We start from the raw sequence: 22,561 nt of genomic DNA, 5'->3' as shown, positions 1-22,561 counted from the left end.
GATCCAAGATTTAATAGATAAATCAGTGAAATTCAGCAAGGAAAAACTGGAACCAACGGTCGATATGGTATGGGAAATAAGTCATAAGCGAGGACAGAGAACCACATAGATTTCAAAAAATTTCTGACTTATCTCAGACACGTGCGCGTTTGAGACCGCCGTGGATAAATTTTTCATGTCTGTTAATCGATATCCCTCGCTTTCCTTGGTATCAGAGCTGTCTGAAAGAAGCTCATCGGCATATTTCATTTTCTCTCCGGAGGAACCAACAGTTTCTTTAGAGTCCGAGTGGCAAAATTTTTCCAATTATTGGAAAGCTGATTTTCATCCAGGAAAGTGCTCGGAGTTGAGTGGGCGATTTCGTTCTTCAAACTCATCTTCCTGTTTTCGTCTTCCAGTAAAATGTCTTTCTTTTCTTCCAGTAGACAGATCTACTTCTCTCTCCAGCCATTTTCGAAAACTTTTCCTTTGATTTACTGCTCTATGTACGTTGAATATCACATTCGACTGAAATCCGGACAAAACTGCCTCTAATTCTATCCCATAAACGTTTTGTCCCATAAATTGAAATCCGACTAGATCACGGAGGGTTCAAGTCCATCTGGGGCTCGGATTTTTTCTATTACACTAAAAATTGTTTCACCATAATCGTTTTGTCCCATAAAAACTATTCAAATAAGACTAAATAAAGTGTATCTCGTTAGCTCTTGCCCGCTTGGCTTAGTTGCCAGAACACCAAGGCATAAACAACTGATAAATTTTGAAAAATGCTATTCTCGTTACCATGGTATCCAAGCCACTAGCCAGAGCGGGAATTTTAAAATCGCTTAAAAAGGTAAAAATAATGAAAATAAATGGAAAATCATTTTTCCATAGTAAAATTAAATACCCAAAGCTACAAATTCTAAGGAAAACAAAAAACTGAGTTTTGGAGCAAATTTTAGGTTTACTCCCGCCTTAAAGGGGAAAATTAAGTTGTTGAAAATTTTTAGGGGTGTACCAAATTTTTGGAGGCTGTTCTGTAAAAGAAAAGCGGCAAGGTAAACGACGCCTCGAAGCAACAGAATAGGAAATCAACCATGCGAACGACTCAAAATCCGTGTTTCAGCGGCAAGACCTCGCGCATGCGTATACATTATTCAGCTCTGTCGCTCGTCGCCCGCTTATGTAATAACTACCCCATTTGTAATGGACAAAAAAAATAATTTGTTACTGGCAGAGGTCGGAAAATTGTCATCCAAAGTTAATTCATGCACTTGAGATTGTGGCTCGTGAGGAAAAGTGTTCATATGTCGTGACACCTCTTGGAAAGAACGATCAGTCAGCAGTTGCAAGTGAATTGCTTCGCATGTAAAACCGCCAATCGATTTGGGACACGCACGGTTGGAGGATTTCTTCACTTGTAGGGATTTCACGTTTAGAAAATGACCGAACCCGCTCACCCCAACTCAACCCATCTCTACTAGCGCCCTCAGGCTCTGCCGGAGAAGCCTATCAGGGTTTTCAGGTAAGTTGCAAAAATATCATTGATGTTTTAGTGAAAAATAAAATCTAAAAAAAGGTCGTGGCACTCGCGAATCTACAGGTTAGATTTGAATAAAGGGATGGGTTTTGAATCACTCTAGGCTTTGGCTAGGCATTGATTGTAAATGTTTTCAAGATATTTCTTTGCCAATGCAAACAACAAAAAACAATGGTATTCCATCAGAATTAACTTATTCTTTTCAACAAAATGACATTCTGGAGTGGACTCACGTGTTTATTTTCGTAGACAAAACACGATGTCGCATAAACCTGATTAAAAAAAATCCTAAATTCGTTACGTAAGTATCTCGTGAAACTTTCCTCACGCGAAGATTTTGTTGTCATGTGGTTATTAGAGGAAAGATGCATGTGTACGTCAAAGCAAGGTAATTGGGAATCCTCTTGTTTTAAAGTTGATTTTTTTAATATCTTCATTGTGTCCCTCAGGAAAGTTTATAGATATCAATTTGTCTGTGGTAAACAGCAAAGTTTTGAATTGGAGTTTTCCCGAAATCTAAATCAACAGTTTTGCTATTAACCTTGATGAACAGAAGTAATAAAGTAGATTCCTGATAGCTCGAACCTTCGAGGGAAATAAAAAAACGCCCCAAGATATTGAAAGTTGATAGTAGATGGCGGCCCGCTGGTAGCTTAGAAACGCAGCGCTTGTTGAGTTCCTGTTTGCTCTGTGGATATTTTGATCAAATTTTATTTCAGTGTGGAAACGATTAATATTTGTATGAAGAGCGAAGCATTATAGACTATTTCATGCAATTTACTAAGTTGAACGCATCGTAAACCGGCGTAACCTGAACTAAAGTGGCCGTCAAATCCGCGACTTCACCGTAAAGTCACTGTTTTTGACCACAGTACAGTTTGTCATGAAGTTAAAATTGAATAGAAAATCAGCTGAAGGAACTGACGCGGAAATTGCTTTAAGTTAGCGGTACGATTGAGTTACCGAAGGTAAAATTAAAGTAGTTGTATAATGGACAATCAAGGGAAGTCAGTATTGGTTTAAGTTAAAGTGTGGTTCTTTAGCCTGTCAAAAGGATAGAAGCTTGTCAAATGTGGACTTGATCAGATTTTTCCGCTGTCTGAGATAAAATGAATAGCCAAAATTCCTCTAGAGCTGTCACCAACATCCAAACCACGAACCAAAGGCGAGGGACAGCATAACATAAGAGCTGGACTGGCTCTGAACGTTGGACTCCGGTCTCCTCCCCTCTCTCTTTCTCCCCTCCCCTTAGATTTAAAAGAAAACTAAATTTCCTTCCTCGCACCTCCTCTCTCTGCCCCTAATATACAGCATGACCTGAAATAATTGACGATAGTACAACTAAGAAAGAGAAATAAAGTTGTAAGGGTCCGTATATGTGTTTGAACGGATTTTTCCCCACTGAAAGAGAAACTCCAGAATGCTCAATCAAATGCGTGCGAATTTGCTGTCAAGTAATGACAACATGAGGTTTTCAAAGTGACCCAATAACTACGTGTCAATGATGTTTTCGCGTCCCTTGGCTTCGAAATCACAAAGGCCACCGGGCGATCCGTTTACTTAAAATTAAGACCGATCCCATGATATTAACCGCGACCGACCTTCTTGAAACAAACGGTGTTTTCTTTAGCATGCCTCGTTTTTCCCTTGAAAAGAACGTGTTGTATAATAAGTAAGAGCTTTACGTGGTCATGATCAGCTGCGAAGATAAGATACTTGAGTTTTTTGTTTTATAAAAGGAAAACTATAACCTTTATCAATTAATTTGATATGTCTCCCTCGAAGTTTATAAATAGCGATTTATTGAAAATGATTGACGACAATAACAGTATCTACGTGGCAATTAAGAAGAACCGTACGAAGAACTGATTCCTACCCTGTAAAAAGAACTGTTAGTTTAGTTCAAATATGTGAATCATGACGCAATTTCTTTCTGGGAGCTAAAGCTGTGGTTACAGTAAATAACCGCTTGCTGTTGCCTGTAACGATTTACGAGAGGGCTTGGAATACATTCATTGTTCGCCTACGTCCACACTTAGTATTTCTTAAATGATTTGTAGTTACAGCCGGTAAATATACCGCTTGCTGCTTCCTGTAGCAATGTACAAGAGGTCTTGGACTACATTCATTGTTCGCCTGTTCCCTCATTTCGTATTTCCTAAGTAATTTCCTAAGTAATTTCACTGTCTATGATTTTATCCAGAAAAGTCAGATTTTTTCCACGTTGGAAAACTGTTTACAGAGGCACTGATATAGAGCAAAATGTACCCATGGTCGAGGTTTGGACCCACGTAAATCAACACCGAGTTCCCAGCAAAGCTAGCACTTGAAGGCATATTTTCAAATCTAAATTACGTAACAGGTCGATCCCTTTAAGAGAAAGAAAGGGATGTAAATGCTAAAAACAGTTTGACAACCAAAATTTTAATACTGGATAAATTAACTTTTAAGGCTCAATTTCGTTCCTAGTAATTTTCACTGAATAAAGCCGTTTTAAGCAGAAATGTTCAGCTAGCTTCAGAAACACTGTACAATATGGAAGCAGACACGACCTTTTAAGTAATCCCCTGGCTTTTCCTTGCCTCGATCAGGCTTCCGCTTTTTTCCTTACTTTCGTTTCGTTTGTTTATTTCTTTCTTTCTTATTTTTTTTCTTCCGACTGACCCACATTCTTGAGAGAAAAGGCGATGGGAGACCAAACATTTTATGAAAATGGCCTGGTTTCTTTACATCTTTACTAAATTTTATAAAGAGATGTATCGTTTGTTTGGCTTTTCAAAGCAGCTCACGCTAATTATAGATTTGACTTGTCATTTGTCAGTAGAAAATCATTCTTATCAACATATTAGGGGATTTTGTAGAGTACGATCCGTACGGATCATTCTTGACCAGAGTAGAAGTGATTTACGAAAAGTCACGAAAATGCAATGCTAAACATGCTAAACTTCAAGGGCCTAATGAAATTCGTTTCTCAGTGTTCGAAATTTCTATCAAAATTTCTTTCCGAGCAAATAACGACGTCGTTATTACACTGAAATTAAGGGAAGTTTGTCATACTTTTTACTTTCATGGTAGATGTCTTGATCCTACCAGGTAAATTGTAATGGAAGAAATCTCAGACAAAAAAAAAAAAATTAAAAACATTTAGGATTCGATAATTTTTCGCACAGGTGCTTCCCAGACATAAGCTGGGCGTTATTCAGCGGAGGTACGCTGTCACCTTTTTTTTTTTCGTGGGATCTCTGTTCCCTGTTAAGGAATCTTGCCACAAGTAAATAAAAAAATCATACTTCTGCTTGTGCATGGTGATAAATAGCGTTTTCGATCCTTACAGATCAACTACAATTGAAAAATTCGAAATTGCAGTAACAAATTTGCTTCAACCCAGACATTTGACTTCGTGGCTCACGGTTGCTATCAAGGATTTCAAAAAAGCTACGACGAGAACGTAGCAAAACAATAGATTTAATGAGCGGAACAATATATAATGGTACAGAACGTGCGTTTCAAACTGCTAGCTATGTACATTATCAAGCTGCCCTGCGTGAAACAGCGACATTAATTCACCAAAAACTATGTGTATTCTGAGAGCAGGCACCTCGACGACGAATTACTTACTTTTCTACTTCGAAATCAATGCTGCATTTACATTGCGTGCTAGAGAGGGAATCCTTCTGGTTCTATCAGAGACGGTAAACATGTTGAACTACTCGAGAAATGTTTAGAGAGAAATGGAACTTCGTATTCTAATCGAATTTTTTAATATTTACATTTTTTCAAAACTGTGCGTGACATAACCTGATGGCCAGATTAATCTCACTCAGTTCAAAATCTTTATTTTGGCTTCAGATTTTAGGTTCTTCTACGTCACCACATTTAAGGATCATGTGAGATTGCAACGCGCATGCGCAAGATCAGTGCACGTTTGCTTGTCAGCAAGATTGGTCACGAACGATCGAATCAGGCGTGAAAAAATGTCAAATATTGAACACACTGAGGATTCCGCCTCGAAAAGTTCTTCTAAAAAGAAGGCAAAGAAGCTCCCTCAAGGCGGGAACGAGGTTCCCAGGTCAGAGGGCACTAGTGGTGTAGAAAACACTACTTCAAACGGTTTGTCGGGAAACGCGCCCGAAAATGACACAACACAACAGAGTGAGCTGTCAACATTTGGCAGTATGCTAACGAATTCTATGCTTACTCTCCAAACAACTTTGACTCGGCAGTTTGAAAAACTGCAAAATACTATTGAAAGATCTTGGTCCACAGAGGAAAATAATCTGTTGGAGAGCTCCGAAGGAGAGTACAGGAGTGAGAGTGACAATGAAAATGGCGCCAAAACCAACGATCGCGCTCTGTGCGACAAACCTCGGTCAAAACGCCAAAGAGATGCCTCCCCATCACAAATATCTGTCTTGTCAGAAGATGTGACAGAAACCGCTGCAAAACGGTCGAAAAGCTTAGATAAAAAATGTGATGTACTCGACGCAATTGCTCAACGCCTCACAAAGACAGAACCGACAGACGTTGCTGTCAACGAACAACTTGCTACACTCGTGAACGGACTCATGTTCAAATTGAAAAAACCTGAAGAATCAAAGCTCAAAGAAGAAGGGGAAAAAATCCTCCGACCACAAAACTGCGAAAGTTTGGTCGTCACAAAAGTGGACGAGCTTATTTGGAACAGGCTGAGGCCGAACACGAGGTCCTTTGACTCGAGGGTACAAACAGCCCAAGGCATGTTGATCAAAGGTGTCATTGAGGTCACCAAAATGCTCAATGAAATGCTGGACCTGAAGTCCAAAGCAAATGACGAGTCAGTGAATGACAGTACAGATTATGAGAGCAAACTTAACCAGCTGATCGACAAAGGAATGTCAGCTATAGAAATGCTTAGCTACGCAAATTTCGAGATCAACATGAGACGACGAGAGTGCATAAAACCCGACCTCAATGAAGACTACCAAACCTCGCTATTCTCCTCGTCAGTCCCTGTGAACAACTTCCTATTCGGGGGAGATACCTCCAAAAGGTTGGAAGACATTGACAAGACCAACCGCGCTGTAAAGAAAGCCATGGTGAAACCCCATGGTCAATCGAGCAGGAAGAGATTTCCTAGTAAACAATATGGCCGCTCGCGAGGATACCGCGGCAACGATTATAAATATTCCAGGAGTTCGCACAGCGCAAACGTATCCAGTTCACGAAAGCCTTTTTTAGGCAAACGATTGTACAACCAACAGGAGAAAAAAGGGAGATACGAAAACCAGAAGCAGTAAGCTCTGTTACACCGGAAACAGTGAGTGAATCTCCTACCTGCATTCATTTTAAGAAGGAAACAATTAACCTGGTGCCTATTGACGAATTCAGAGCTGGCAGACTTAATGATTTTCTCCCAGAGTGGAAAAAACTAACTTCAGATAAGACTATTTTGGACACAGTCGCCCACAGTCATCTCGACTTGATCAGTAGCGAATTGAATTGTCAACAGGGCACGAGGTTAACTTGTCATGTTAATTCTATCGAGAAAGTAGCAATTGATAAGGAGATTACGAAACTCCTTGCTAAGGGAATTATTGAAGAATGTTTGCCTTGTATTGGACAATTTGTGTCCCCAATCTTTGCCAGGCCTAAGAAAGATGGCACCTTCAGACTGATCTTAAATTTAAAAGAGTTTAATGAGAATATTGAGTACCATCATTTTAAGATGGAAAGCATTCATACAGTCACTACCTTAATAAGGCCTAACTGTTACATGGCATCAATAGACTTTAAGGATGCTTATTACTCAGTGCCAGTGGCAGTGGAGCACAGAAAATTTTTGAGATTTCATTGGAATAATCAATTATTTCAATACACTTGCTTCCCTAATGGGCTGGCCTGCTGCCCAAGAAAATTCACTAAATTGCTGAAACCTGTATATGCTGAGCTTCGTAAAAAAGGACATCTCCTGGTCCCCTACCTAGATGACTCTTATTTACAAGGGGAATCAGAGCTCGAATGCTGGGAAAATGTTAGAGAAACTGTGACATTATTCCAAAAGCTTGGCTTTATAATACATCCAGTCAAATCTGCCTTTCACCCTACTCAAGAATTGGAATTTCTTGGCTTCATAGTAAATTCGGTGACAATGACAATAAGGATTACGCCAGAGAAAGCCCTGAATATTCAATCACAGTGCACTAAATTCTTGCACAAATCAATAGTCAAGATTAGAGATCTTGCACACATTATAGGACTCCTAGTTTCCAGTTTACCTGGAGTCCAAATGGGCATGTTGTTTTACCGACATCTCGAAAATGAGAAAATAGACATACTTAAAGCTAATAATGGGAACTTTGATGCACTGTGTACTATAAGTGAAACATGTACGTCAGACTTACAATGGTGGCGTGACAATATCACCCATGCAAAAAAGAAAATATTGCAAACTGACCCAGACATTACAATAAGGTCTGATGCATCAAAAGAAGGTTGGGGCGCAGAACTAAATAATAAGCGCACAGGGGGGCGCTGGCTGCCAGATGAAACCATCCTTCATATTAATGAGCTAGAACTTTTAGCAATTTTGTTTGCATTGAAGTCATTGTGCAATGATGTAAAAAAGACTCACATCCGAGTAGAAAGTGACAACACAACAGCAGTGTGTTATGTTAACAACATGGGGGGGAGTAAGTCCAGACCATGCAATAATATTGCCAGACAAATTTGGATGTGGGCACTAGAGCATGATAATTGGATTACAACAGCTCATTTACCAGGGAAAGACAACACTGTTGCTGACCGTGAATCCCGTCTGTTTAATGACAGGACAGAGTGGCAATTGAACACTGCAATATTTTCTAAAATAAATAATCTTTGGGGCCCATTAGAACTTGATTTATTTGCATCTAGATTGAATAGGCAATTAGATAAATATGTGGCTTGGCGACCAGACCCTGAAGCAACCTATATAGATGCTTTCTCACTGTCGTGGACTGATAAAAGCATTTATGTTTTTCCCCCATTCTCTCTTATAAATAGATGCCTTCAGAAGATCTCAAAAGACAAAGCGAAAGCAGTGATAGTTGTCCCAATCTGGCCAACTCAGACGTTTTTTGCAGTAATCTTGACTATGCTCATAGACAATCCTCGACTACTTCCAAAGAAGGACAACCTCCTGACTTTACCTCATTCATCAGCACTGCATCCTCTGAGAGACAAGGTCCAGTTGATGGCCTGTCATGTATCAGGGAAGCAATGGCAGCAAAAGGAATTCCTGATGAAGCAAAACCCATCATTCTCAAATCCTGGCGAGACGGAACACAAAAGCAATACAACGTCTATCTTAAAAAGTGGATACAATTTTGTGGTGAAAGGAAGATCAGTAAAACTGAAGTCACTGTGAACAGTGCCTTGATGTTTTTGACAAATCTTTACGTATCGGGACTGAAGTATAGTGCTATTAATACTGCACGCTGCGCGTTATCCAGCCTGAACTTTGACAGTAGAATCACAATTGGCAATCACCCCATTATAGTAAGATTTATGAAAGGTGTATATGAGTCAAGACCGATACAAAGTAAATACTCTTCAGTGTGGGATGTAAAGAAAGTGTTGAACATGTTTCGAGAATGGAAAACTAACAAGGAACTGTCTTTAAAAGACTTAACTCTAAAAACTGTTATGTTAATTTCACTAGTTAGTGCTCAACGAGTTCAATCGATACACATGTTGGACACCGCTAATATGATAGAATTGGAGGATACTATAACTTTCCAGATGGGTCTCTTGAAGCAGAGCAGGCCTACAGCTAAGTCAATGTTCCTTGAATTCCATAAGTATCCAGAGGATGAAAACCTTTGTGTGGTGAGAACTTTGACATGCTATCTTAGAAGAACCTCATGTTTGCGTGGTCAAGACACCAAGGTATTTATCACTTACTCAAAGCCACACCATGCAGCTAGTAAGGACACAATACGACGTTGGATAAAAACATGTCTAACAAAAGCCAAAATTGATACAGCTGTTTTCACGGCCCACAGTACACGGGCAGCATCAACATCTGCGGCACAAAAAGGGGGTTTGCCACTTCAACTAATATTGGAAAAGGCTGGATGGTCTAATGAGACCACATTTGCTAGATATTATAATGTTCCTGTTGAAGGCACCAAAGCATTGCAATTTACCAAGGCAGTTTTCTCATGAGTAGATACCATACTATTCATATAGTGTTTTTTTTTGAACTGTTGTTAATTTTTTGAAAAGACATTTTTATTCATGTCATTACCTTAACAACATACCTTTAAAAAGTAAGCTATGTTTTCATGTAGCTTATGTTACTTGAGTTACCATTGCTCAATATATATTAAAGTTGTTTTTGCTACTTTGGAACATGCTAGTGTGATTAAGGTTTTTCCACACATTCACTTGTAACCCATTTTAGAGGTTATTTCAAAGTGTTAGATTGTAGTCATCTTGGCTACGAAGTCTCACATGATCCTTAAATGTGGTGACGTAGAAGAATTTGAAAATTAAACGAAACTTACCTGGAAGTTGAAGTTTGATTGAGATTCTTCTAGTCACCATAACATTTAGGGATCAGGTGCCCGCCCTTGCACGGTGGCGCTACCCTGCCCTGTGAGGACTGTAGTGTGCTTGCACCTTCCTAGGTCACACAATATTTTAATATTGTCACATGATTGTGGTCTGTTATTAATCAAGAAGACTACAATCTACTTTTAAGACTGATCTTGCGCATGCGCGTTGCAATCTCACCTGATCCCTAAATGTTATGGTGACTAGAAGAATCTCAATCAAACTTCAACTTCCAGGTAAGTTTCGTTTAATTTTCAAATTTTACTCAATCAGTCAGTCAGCTGCAACGCTAATGCGAGGATCGCCATCACTTGCGCTGAGCAAATCCTGTCTGAGCCGAGCCTTGTTCCATCTCTTGAGAGCTATCGACGAAGTTCGTGGTTGAGATCTGAACTTAACACTAAGCTGTTTTATAAAGGTTAGTGAAACGGGATGAGATTTTAAGAAGATTAAGTGAGAGACTTTGACGATCAAGGGAACTTGACCAGCTCTATCATTGTTTCACTAATTAAGTCGTTTCTGGCAACACGAGGGAAAATGTGCAGCGTGTAATTACACAGGCGTCCCAAGCTTACGTCTCAAGGAAAAGCGAACGATTATTTCATAAAAGCGTCACGCTTTATGTGAGGCGGGGTTAAGTTACGCGAGCAACCGTTGAGAACTGAATTTGAATACATTATAAGGAATAGTATGGGGAACGAAATATGGTCCATTTAGAACACTAAATATTCCAAAATATAAACATTTTACATGTAAGATTGATAAAATTTACTCACTCTTTGTGTGTCCGTTGTTGTTTTTGGCGATTTCTGCTGTTTTGGGCTTGCCTTACCATCACTGTTTTTCCTGTTAGCAGACGACTTCGTCCGATGGTAGAAATAAAGCACATTAGATAAAAGATTTTCTGTATATCATATCGCATGTGAAAATATTTTCGTGACCGAAGTGTTGTTTGAAATTGAAACAAAGCTCAACGGAACTCGTTCGATTAACTTTGGGTCTTTGAATGATAACCTCTTTTCCTCATGTGCGAATTATGAATTTTTACACTCGTAAAATTTATGATCAATTTTGGTTTACAGCCGACGCTAATTCATCCTCGGAGACCCAGGGGCTGTGGGTCGATTTCAAGTTAGGGCGTGAAGAGCCCCTGGGGACATTGTCTTACAAGACCAGTTCCAAACGGTCGCAGTCGTTCTGCCATCTGATTGGTGCCAGAAAATCTTTGTGTTTTTCTGCCCTATCAGAGTGAAGTGTGCTTTAGAGTCCTTTCGTGTGTTTTAACACGGACATAAACTACTAGCTCAGTTGCTCGCTATGTTTGTTTGGACCGTGCGACGGAGATTTGCTTGAGGCGAAAAGTTTCAGTCTCGGCACACAATGTAAGGGAAATCGATCAGATTGTCAGCGAAAATCTTACCGGAAATTATACTGAATACTTTCGCAGGTATCACCAGAGAACGTGTTTTAAAGTTTGCGAGGTTTGTATACAACACGATGGTTGCAGTCATTGATATGTCGCTTTAAACGTTAAATGAGACTTAAGCTTAAATCTTTCTAGATTTTTGGCATAATTTGCTGTGACTGAAACTTTGTCAATCCCGTGAAGTTATTTCGTCGCACGGGCCACGCAGGTATGTCGAGCAACTGGTACTTGAGCAACATTCTGTGCGTGCCAAAATCTAATCTCATCTTCGCTTGAAAAAAAAGAAAAGCTAAGCGTGGAAACTTTTGCTTATTAGATGTGGGTAGATGACCCTTTACTACTAAGCTGACATTTGCAATAAAGCAAACCCCCCCTTTCCATCCAATATTTTTTGGTCTTTGGTTTTGTTTTTCCCACTGAAAACAGCATCGGATCGATTCCCAATGATCAAAGGTATTTAACTTGGTCTTGAACAATCGACAGAAGAGGTGAAATGACAATGACCAAGGGACTAGAAGAGAATCCGTGGCCTTCCTCGCTCAAGAATTTCAACACTCTAGACAGCAGTTGAAAGATTAAACTCTTTCCAAACCCCTTCGGTAACTGCCCGAAAACATCTCTCCTTCCCACGATGTTCTCGTTAATGAGTTTTTGTTCAGATTTTAATTAGCTAACCGGAAACACAGCTAAGCTTTCTCTTAGCACTTGCTGGATGTCGTCCGCTCTGCAACCTTGGCCGTATTGTGAACGACTTTACTATTAAGATTAGATTTTGGCGCGCACAGAAAGCAGAAAGCTACGTAGGCGAAAGCGCCAGTTGCTCGACATACCTGCGTGGCCCGTGCGACGAAATAACTTCACGGGATTGGCAAAGTTTCAGTCACAGCAAATTATGCAAAAAATCTAGACGTTTAAAGCGACATATCAATGACTGCAACCATCGTGTTGTATACAAACCTCGCAAACTTTAAAACACGTTCTCTGGTGATACCTGCGAAAGTATTCAGTATAATTTCCGGTAAGATTTTCGCTGACAATCTGATCGATTTCTCTTACATTGTGTGCCGAGACTGAAACTTTTCACCTCAAGCAAATCTCCGTCACACGGTCCAAACAAACATAGCGAGCAACTGAGCTAGTAGTTTATGTCCGTGTTAAAACACACGAAAGGACTTTAAAGCACACTTCACTCTGATTGGGCAGAAAAACATAAAGATTTTCTGGCACCAATCAGATGGCAGAACGACTGCGACCGTTTGGAACTGGTCTTGTAAGACAATGTCCCCAGGGGCTCTTCATGCCCTAACTTGAAATCGACCCACAGCTCCTGGGTCTCCGAGGATGACGCTAATTGGGAGAAGTCATTTTCTGACTTTCCAACCTTAGCAACAATCTCGTGGCATTTTCAAGGTTTACATGGTGAAAACGGCAGCCGAGTAAGTTGAAAATTGATAGCGTGTTTATGTTAGAATGAGCTACGAGAATACATCAGTGCTCTGAATTTGATAATTTCTTTGCGCAAAATTGTTCCTTCGATCGAGAAGAGTGCATATATCGCGCAATAGAAGTCACTCAAATTTTAATTTGTGTAGAAACATTTCAAAATTTTGAAATAAGTTCACATGCCAAAGTATTTTATGGAAAAATTAAGAGTGCTGTAACTGCCCTAGAATTCATTTGTATGTTGGGATGTTCAGTGTTTCCATAAACATGGTTTTTCTTCAAGTCCATCAATCGATTTTCGAACAAATTTTAAGCTATGTTCAGTGTTCATACACACATTTTTTTTTATACCCGACGCATTTGCAAAAAATAAATGAGTGCCCTTACAAGATCTTATCTGTGATATATGTACGTCTAAAGTTTCAGCTGTAAAGGGAATAGAGCAACAAAAATTCAAGCCTGAAGAAAAGGCTCCGTGTGAGTAAGAAGTGGGGGGGGGGGAGGGGAGGGGAGGGGAGTGAGAGGAAAAGTTTCATTTCGATGATCTTTTTTAGGCGAAAGACTGATGTACGTTTGACCATTAAAGAAATACGTGTTAGTACTAGCGTTGACATTCACACCCTATGCAAATAATTGGGTCTGGAAAGACACCTCATCGAAGGTGCTCAATGGGGCAATTTGAGACATTCCCCCAAGCTAAATAAGGGGGTTTCCGTGCACTCCTCTCCCCTTAACCTCTCCGTGGTGATCACACGCAGTGATTGTAATTCTGTAATAGCGGAGGTCTGCATCAGAAGCAGTTTGCGACTTTGTGGGGCCGCTGAATTTTATCTAAACATACAAAATTCAAAACAAAGTGGCTATACACAATTCCCCTTTCTTCATTAAGGGAGTTGGTCGTTATGTCACAGAGCAGACTGTTTGTGTAAATATTTGGTACAGGAAAAAGCTAATTAATCAATAAATGGAAAAGAAAACAGGAAAAGAGTAATGCTGATATCACTGGTCAAAGCTGGTCTTCAGGATTGTTTAGATCTAACTCCTTCACTCAGCTATTATTGCGTATTTTCTCTACGTTCTAAAGTATTATTATAATGTCGTTTTCCCACGCGTCTGAACAGAACGAAAAAGTTAAAACTTCACACAACGCCTGCTTGCTTTAAGTTGAAGAGAAATTAATAATTTGAAAGCTTCGTTCAGTTTTGATCAGTAAAACTGGAAGGCAGCTTCATCATTTGTGACGTTTTCAATTTGAAGGTCCCTTTGTGTGCTATTAATAAATTGTTTGAATACTGTGATGTGATACTGCTCACCAGAGTGCAGTCTATCTATGGTCTCGTGAACAAGGTATAACAATTAACATTTTCACAAAATTCGAGGTTACGAGCCAAGCATAAGTTGAGAGTTTGACTAACCTTCTCATGGAACCTTGACTTGTACCTAGTCCCCCTTCCTTCGCGTCGATAAGTATAGCCTCTCTACACATCTTTCCTGTGTTTCTCGCTCGCAGTCAATGGGAAGTTGTTTGAATCCAAGCAAAATATTTTTGCCAGAACTGCACTTAAAACCTGATATTGATCAACGTGTCTCCTCTTTCTAAGTTCAATTCGTCGCGTTAGTCAAAAGAAATCAGCTAAAGAACCGACCCAGTGTCTCTCGGCCACGCACTCATTGCGGCCGATTTCAACATTTTTTGATGATTTAATTTCATTTGAATTGAAGGCAGTCTGAATCGAACTTCTCGTTATCTTATATCCATTTTCAGTTGCTTCAGAAAAAAAAAGAAAAACCGAAGGCTCACGAAGGACTGCAACACGGAAAGACGGCGATCAATTTTTTTTTTAATTTTTTTTTATGGTAATCGCGCTTGAAAAACACGAACAAGACGTTATTAACTCGTTAATGGACTTCGTTCATTGTTTATCACAAAGACGGTGACTATTTGCAAACTATAAACAATTTATCTCTTAAGCCAGGTTTTTTTCAACACATCCGGTGTTAATCTAATCTTAAAGAAAGAAGCACATTTGAATAACCATGCAATACGTAAAGGCGATGAGAAAATTCCCTGTAAAGTTGTGCGGAAGATTCCAGAAGATATATTTTTGGAACAGCAACTACTTTTTCGAAAATAATTAGCATTTTTAGAATGTCTGCGTCAAAAAAACAAATCCAGTGATAAAAGGTTTTCACTTTTAGCCGGACCTCCAGGGGCAGAAACAATCTTGTACATGCTTCAATAACTAAATTAGGAATCTAATCGGTGTTTCACATTTGTCTTAACTTCAAAGTTTGTTAAAGCGTTTTTCAGAACATTTTAAGCAAAATGTTCATCGTTATTTTTATATTGTTATAACTTGTAGATGAAGAGCTAAACGGTTTCGAGAAAGCTGTGCAAAACTCTTCCCGCTTTGCGAGTGCTTAAGTTACGAGACTTGATACTCAAGAATCTTTATCTGTATATATTAAATCTATTCAAAAAATAAATCGCTGTTTGGTTTCACTTTTCAGTAAACAAAGTCTAAACATTATTGTACAGGAATAAAAACAACCGTATCTACAAATAAATCACTTTTGTTTTCTTTTTGTTTTCCTTTGGCGATTTTTTGGCGGGTTTGCTTTTCGCATCTTGCACGAAAACTTCTCCCGCTGAAGAGAGATTGTTCCTCGAAATTGTCTGACAACAATCAGGATTTCGGTCGGCTTGCATTATTGAATGTCGATAGAGCTTAGAAGAGTCTCCTCTGTTAGTGACATTTCTCGTTGCGATCCCCAGATCGCATGGGAAAAGTTTTTTTACAATTTTCGCCAGTGTTTTTCGCATTTCTATGTTTCTATAGGCATAAATATAGGGATTTATAGCACTACTACTGTATTGTAAGAACTTAAGGAACTTAACTAGATGTAGAAGAGCAGGCGGCGACGGTAAACACTGCAAGCAAAACGTAGCAATAACGGTAACGACAAAGAATGGAAACCAAGCAGTTACGAAGAGGATAGTGATTACAGCCACTGTGATAGCAACGTCAAGTTCTTTTATCGCTCCACCGGGAGTCTGCCCACAGTGCTTGGAAGAACTTCTCTTGCGCCTTCTGACCTGAAACCGGCTGATCTTGAAAATATAGCAATAGGAAGTCACAATGATTACCAACGGAGAGGAGCAACAGGATACAAATAAAGCTATGGTGTAGCTCTTTCGCCATGTCTCCGTTTTCGTCTGTAACGGTTGTAGAGCTGCCATCGTTAAAGCGCAGAGCCATGCAACCAGCATCATGATGCAGTAGACGTACCGTGGCATCTTACGATGAAACAGCGGCCATTGCGTTGAGAAGAAACGTTCCAAAGCGATAGCAGTGAGCTGAAGGATTGAAGCGCATCCTGCGAAAATGTCAAAGCTGATGTAAACCAAGTACGTTGCCGGAAAACAGTAACCCGCCGTTATATCTGCGTGCGAAACGATAAACGTCCAGAATGGAACTGCGAACGCTCCCACTAACAAATCACTAGCAGCGAGGCCGAGTATCAAGATATTCGTGGCAGTTCGCAGCCTGGTGTTTGCTGCGAAGGCTGCGATCACTGAGCCGTTACCTAACAGGGTTACCGGAATAAGTATTGCGTAGCAGGAAGCAACGACCACAGAAACTGCCGAACTCGCGAAAAGTCCTGGGTCATCGCAGGTAGAACGGAAAGCCGGTGTCGTTGGTAAAGCCATTGTATTCAAATCCGAGGAGTTAATCCTCGAGTTGTTGCGTCGAGTTTCTGATAGAGCAGCCATTTCCTAAACTGTTACGACATGGTACAATAGTTTGGGCGATGAAATATGCCTTCTGTGCACCTTTAACCGACCTTTCTACCACATTGTTTACCACTGATCCATCAGCACGTACAAACGATAAAAGACACATTCACTTGATGCTCAAAGCTACTTCGTTTTAAATGGCTTTCTTTCTTTCTTCCTTCTCGTTGCGTGTAGTTAGCCTTGCATGGATAACAGAGGTTGTTATGCATCAAAAATCGATAACAAATTCCCGAAATTCTTGTGCATGGTAAAGTACTTCATTTGAGGTTGCTCTGAAAACAAACGAAAGGTTATTAAGATAATTAAATGAGTCTGCAGTCTGCTGAAGTTCTCAATCATCTGCTATTAAAAAAAAAAAAAGACGCTTTGTCAGCTAATCACTGCGAGAACCTGAAATTCTCGCCTCCCAAAAAAAACCAACCCAAAAAAATGATGAATATAATTTTCTTTTCAGCGGATTTAGGAAAATTAAATATTTAAGCTCCTACGAACAGAGCGTAGGCTTTGATATCGTAAAACTTTCAAAATATCTTGGTTAAGATTAAAGAAAGCAATATATCCTTTAAAAGACTGAGTTTTTTCCTATGATAAAAATTAGAATTTCTTCTGTAAATGGACTCAATATTTGACCTGAGTGTATTCAGTAACTCAGTTTTACTATAAAATTTATTGGTGAGGCACATCAAACTCTTTTTTTCTTCTAGAATGTGTAACCTCCGATTGATATCTGACTAAAAAATGTGAATGGAAGAATAATTGCCACTTCAAAACAAGACATCCAGTGATATCAGACAGCCTCTGTTTGTTGCTCAGGATGCTTCTTTGTTGTCTGGCAAGATAGAAAATTCCGTAGTTTTGCCGAGAGAGCAGTCAGTAACTTCTTCGTTAAAGAAGAGAAGCTGATAAACTAATTTTCAGAATACCGCTAAACAGAACAAAGCGGGCTGTGCTTGATCTGCACCCTTGATTAGACTTTGAAATGTCATCAAGTCACGTAAAGGCGAACGTGGTGACAAAGTTAAGATGATTATCGGATAGAGTTCGATTTTCTAATTTGATTTGGTCCAAACTCGATTATCACTCTGTAATTCTTTTGCTTTTAAATATGATAGGGCAATCTTGCTTAGTAAGGGACTTAACCCTTATATAATCTCTTACTCATTTGCTAAACTTAAGCTCGCAAGCTTCCGCTCCTCAGTCGCGTTCTGGCACGAGCGTTTTTCGCCCACGGTAAAGTATGAGGCTTGAGCAACGCGAGCCAGCGAGAGGGGTCTGGCACTAATTATTAGTGACCCATGGCAAACCTCTCCCCAGCTCCTCTCAAATCTACCCAGGGGTGGAGAAAAGCGCATCGGGCGCGGGCAGCGCTAATAGTGATGGCCTGATCGCAGGTTACTAAGCTTTAGCAGAGAACTCTCATAGCTGGTAAGAACTATCGTTATACGTTTGATTTGTTGACTCAGATGTGGACCGGGCGCAATGAACTGACCTCTTCCGCACGAGTTTTCTATTATTGTCGTTATCGTGCAGCATACAGCAGGCTGATTGGCGCTAACTCAGGGTTAAATTTTAATCCGGACTTCTTTATCCTTTGCTCAGATAATTTTCTCTATTCTTTTTAAAGCATCTGGTATCCAGTTATCAAATTGTGGACTAAAAAAGTTATGATGAATTTTCTTTTGAAGCGTTCGGTTCTCATAAGATTTCACACTTAGCCTAGGTTATTAACCCAGCTTTGGAAAATCCGGCCGTGGTGCGATAATCAGACTGCGTTTTCATGTCTAAGATGACCGGGGGTCTGTTTCTCGAAGGTCCCAGTAACTTAACGGGTCCGTAAAGCTTATCTAATTTTCATTCCAGATGGGGGTTTCAAATGTTTCTAAAGCGCTAAAGCGATTGAAAAAAAAAAAAATCGGCTAAAGGAACAAAATGGGCCCGTTAGGAAGTTAAAACCTGCTTCTCTATTGTTTAAATTTTAATTCGACAATATGGTTCCGAGACCGTAAAGTTACCGTGACTTTCGAGAAACAGGCCTCAGGTCCATAAGAGGGTCTGGATAGGAGGGTTCAAATGTCAGTTGTTAGCTTAAATTGCGGCTATTTATCAGTTCTCAGTTAGAGTTTAGGCCATTTGTCAGTTGTCAGTTAAATGACTATTAATAAATAACTTGGCGAGTTGATTATTATTTTCCGACCCCGTTGTTGGCAAAAAGGCACACATAGCGAAACTAAAAAATTAAGTCGAAAATTGGTACAGTAAGAGCTACTTTTTCTCAATTCTGAAATGAAATAATTCCAAGATCTTCCAAGTGACTTTCAGTCTTTGTTTGAAGGTTGTTTAGTAAGTTACAACTCTTCTGCACACAAACTTTTGATTGCCTGTGCGCAACATTGAAACATTCCTTTTCAACTACTTAGCCGGTCAAACTGTTGGAGAGAAGATTGTCAGAAAGACAACAAACTTGTGAAGAGCCCTCTTGTACAATATATTGGTTTTATGTTTTGTTTTATAATGCGTCGATTGCGATTGGCTCCGATGAAATGATTGGAAAGGAGTGTTCTTTTGTCTTCTTTTCAATTAGGTTATTAGAGATATCTACTGTTAGTGTACCTTAGAAATCCAAGCAAAAATGGGCGCGAACTGGCCACCCAGATCTAGAAACCGTGCGTGATTGGGTGATATCTTCATCCTCTCTCGTTTTCTGAGTCTATGTCATATTCGTCTGCATATATTCGCACCTCGTCAACAAATGTGGCATCTGTCACATTCACATCTTCCGAAGTAGCTTGAACGGCTCCTTTGTCACTGCTGAGCCCTACTGGCTGATCTCTAGAGTTAAAATCGTTCCCTAGTCCCGCCAACAAGTCCACTTTGGTGGAATCTTGCTTCGTGAACACGGCCGGTGGAAAAGTCTCTGCCTTGTCCCTGGTAGTTTCCTCCCGAACTGTCCTTTGTCCAATGGACGATACTTCTCCACAAATTTTTTCAAAGCACTTTCAGTCTCGGGGTTGATCTCTTCTGTTGGCATTTGCAAACTCTATGCTGGTCTACGGGACATGATAGTGTGATTTTTCATGTGTAAAATACTTGGTTGCCCACTTTGTAACTCTCTTCAACGACTCCTTGCTAATAATTCCAAAGTATTGGGAATGGTAAAAAAAGGCGGGAAATGGGAAACTGCGAAAATATTCCCCACAACTGTTGTGAGTATTGAGCACAATCCAATATCTTCGAGATAATCGTTATCGATTGAAGCTATGCTGTTGCGTAGGCGACGCATTCCTTCTTCATGAACGTTAATTGAGACTTGACTTTTATTAGACACACATCCTTCAGGGTCGTTAGCTGCCATGGTTTCCTTTATACTGTGCCGCTGTTTCACCTCAGAAACGGCGGTCTTGTGATGCTGTCATTTACATACGATACTTAGTCTACTGCATCTTGAAGAGACGTGTGCTTCCTCCATGCTTTGGGCTCTGATACCAAAACTTTTATTGAGACTTCCAAGGACTTGTAAGAACGACACAGTACCGCTGAGTCTCGATGCTAGTTTCATACAACCTATAGCAACATCCGATACGAATAGAGTCTTCTCCATGGAACAGATGCCACGAACTTGCGTAAAAAAAAAACCGTTTCACCTGTTCCATTGCTTGCTCCTTTCTGATAATAGGGACCTTAAGCAATCAGGAGGGCAACGCCAAGGAAGACTCCGATTAAAAAATGAATTTCTACACTTAGTTAGAATTTCAAACATGGCTGCAGGAGCTTACTGTCACATATGGCGCCACAGCTCAACTTCAGCATGACGTATAAAAGTAGCGAGTTCCAAATGAAAATTAAAATAATTTGCCGTCGCGGTTTCGGTTCGCAAACGACGCAAATTTTGGCGATTTCACGTTGTTGTTTTGCATAGGACGGCTAAGAAATGTACAAAGTTTCAAAACGCACGTGCTGAGCTATTGTTCTGCCAATTAGATCTCTTGTTTTTCCACGTCCTCGTTGCCGTCGCCGTCGTGGTTGCTTAAGGTCCCGAATAGCCCATCAAGGTTTTAGCGTCTTCTTTCTTTTATCAGCAGGACAGAAGAACTGTACCTTACCGAGTCAGTGAACGCCATCTCGTCTCCAAATTCACCAATTTTTTTGATTTCTTTATAAGACTTCGAGTTTTTCTTTAGAAGTAGGTCTAAGCTTGAAAGCCTGCAAAGGTAAAGGCCTCAGTCCAGACCGACTGCTGCAAAGTAATCTCTTTGTGTGAGAACTTTCATAGATATGACATTCGCAATGCAGGTTACCAGCAATGTCAACTCCATTGTATTGTAGTGTCACTTGTATAATTCCCCTCGGCATCGTCTGCACACATGCAACAGAATGTTTTCACTTGCAGCACAGATTGAAGTTGGCTTTTCTAATGGCGGGCGAACCTGGACAAGCTTCGAGTTTCCGAATTCGTTCTTCTTCGGAGCCACGTGATAAATTCCCCACAACAAAATCTCCAAGGCCATATTTACTCAAGAACCTCATTAGACCAAGGAACGAAATAAGGTGCATTTTCATCGCTAATACGGTGTTTTAAACATGAATAGGAATGCAGCTTCTGTGACGCTCAAATGCCATTTCCGAATCAATTCGACGATCGAGTTGAGTACAGTGGAACCTCGATTTAACGAAGTGCCAAGGGACTGGGGAAATGGGTTCGTTAAATCGAGTGTTCGTTATATCGAGGTATGGTTAATAACTAAAAAAAAATCATAATAAAAAATTTTCTCTAACTCTTTTATATTTTGTCTTTCATTCGTCTTTCATGCCTCTTTCATTCAAGATAAGGTGCGCGGAAATTCCTTTTTTTTATGCCTGACAGGTCAAATGTCAATGATCATAAACGGTGTGTACAGCATTAAATGACAATGTATAGTAATGCACTGTACATACTATTGAAATAAAGTTGCTAATCACGACGTTGATTTAAAAATTCTTCCAATGAGGCTTGCCTCTGTCTTTTTTTTTTGTCATTTGTAAGAATGTATCTTCCATTAAAGAGAGGGAGCATAGTAGAGATTCTCTTTCTTTTGCACCTGACTTGTCAAATGTCAGAATGAAAATTTCATAATGCTCTCACTGCTTCAGTGGCCTCGATGGGACTTAGTACAGTCGAACCTCAGTTATCTAGACTCGTTGGGACTTAGGTAAACAGTCCGGATGATCGAGGGTCCGGATAATCAAATTAATGAGACAATAAGGTAAACAAAAGAAATAAAGATAACACACTTGAAATTCTTAAAGTCTGCTTCAATGACTCTCCGAGCGCTCGATCTTTTGAAAGCGGAGGAGGTTTCAAACGCACTTTTCCTGACTTTAAGTTGAAATTCTTTAACCTCATAAAGTTTTGAAAATCAAAGCTCATTAATAATCATGTTAAAAACGGGACCAGAGAAAAAGTCCGGATAATCGAAAAGTCCGGATATTCGAAAAGTCCAGATAAGCGAGGTCCGGATAATCGAAAAGTCCGGATAAGCGAGGTGCGACTGTAGTTCTGGCTCAGCTACAGAGAGATCCCCGTTTGAATCTTCTGCAGGTTCTTCCTCTTCATGGCTTGTCGACTCCACGGACTGAACTGCTTCCCGAACTTCCCGTGTTACCTCTTTTCTTGTTGGTTGGCTTTCGGTAAACAACATTGTTATCTAATGAAGCAAAGAGACTGAGTGATATCTCTGCCAGAGAAGGCAGAAAATGATGGGTAATGCTTTGCCAGAGGTCTCCATCAATTTCATCTATGTCCGCTTCATCTTCCTCGTCC

The 22,561-nt window shown here is 40.0% G+C and overlaps 4 protein-coding genes across 6 annotated transcripts in view; 3 read left to right on the top strand and 1 right to left on the bottom strand.

Moving 5' to 3' along the window:
* Positions 1 to 5,332: 5,332 nt before the first annotated feature.
* LOC148728046 (uncharacterized) lies at positions 5,333 to 9,892 on the top strand. Its single transcript, XM_088724392.1, has 2 exons — positions 5,333 to 6,818; positions 8,543 to 9,892. Exon 1 carries the CDS (start codon positions 5,497 to 5,499, stop codon positions 6,796 to 6,798), a length of 1,302 nt encoding a protein of 433 aa, XP_088580518.1. The 5' UTR covers positions 5,333 to 5,496; the 3' UTR covers positions 6,799 to 6,818; positions 8,543 to 9,892.
* LOC148728047 (uncharacterized) lies at positions 7,275 to 9,706 on the top strand. Its single transcript, XM_088724909.1, has 2 exons — positions 7,275 to 8,162; positions 8,543 to 9,706. The coding sequence occupies exons 1-2, from the start codon at positions 7,275 to 7,277 to the stop codon at positions 9,704 to 9,706; spliced, it is 2,052 nt and encodes a 683-aa protein (XP_088581035.1).
* Positions 9,893 to 10,354: 462 nt separating the features above from the next.
* Positions 10,355 to 22,561, top strand: part of LOC111338919 (beta-1 adrenergic receptor) — a 25,373-nt gene continuing 13,166 nt past the window's right edge. For 2 of the 3 annotated variants that reach the window (XM_088724397.1, XM_088724393.1), the window contains exon 1: positions 12,866 to 12,958. The gene's annotated coding sequence lies outside the window, so the exon portion shown is untranslated. Of the gene's footprint in view, positions 10,515 to 12,865; positions 12,959 to 22,561 lie in introns of those variants that run through there. The other variant, XM_088724394.1, reaches the window with a different exon arrangement.
* On the bottom strand, positions 15,293 to 17,081 carry LOC111332897 (histamine H2 receptor). The gene has a single exon (XM_022938402.2). The coding sequence runs from the start codon at positions 16,738 to 16,740 to the stop codon at positions 15,523 to 15,525; it is 1,218 nt and encodes a 405-aa protein (XP_022794137.2). The 5' UTR covers positions 16,741 to 17,081; the 3' UTR covers positions 15,293 to 15,522.

Source organism: Stylophora pistillata, chromosome 6, assembly GCF_964205215.1.
Source record: "Stylophora pistillata chromosome 6, jaStyPist1.2, whole genome shotgun sequence".
NCBI classification, from domain to species: domain Eukaryota; kingdom Metazoa; phylum Cnidaria; class Anthozoa; order Scleractinia; family Pocilloporidae; genus Stylophora; species Stylophora pistillata.
Note: the sequence above shows the minus strand (reverse complement) of the source record. Positions and strands in the feature narration are given on the sequence as shown.

Bases quoted from the DNA above. Each gene is read 5' to 3' on its own strand.
- LOC148728046 (XM_088724392.1), top strand. From the start codon at position 5,497: ATGTCAAATATTGAACACACTGAGGATTCCGCCTCGAAAAGTTCTTCT.
- LOC148728047 (XM_088724909.1), top strand. From the start codon at position 7,275: ATGGCATCAATAGACTTTAAGGATGCTTATTACTCAGTGCCAGTGGCA. The intron at 8,163-8,542 runs GTGTGTTATGTT...TCTTATAAATAG, and splicing joins AAAGTGACAACACAACAGCA to ATGCCTTCAGAAGATCTCAA.
- LOC111332897 (XM_022938402.2), bottom strand. From the start codon at position 16,740: ATGGCTGCTCTATCAGAAACTCGACGCAACAACTCGAGGATTAACTCC.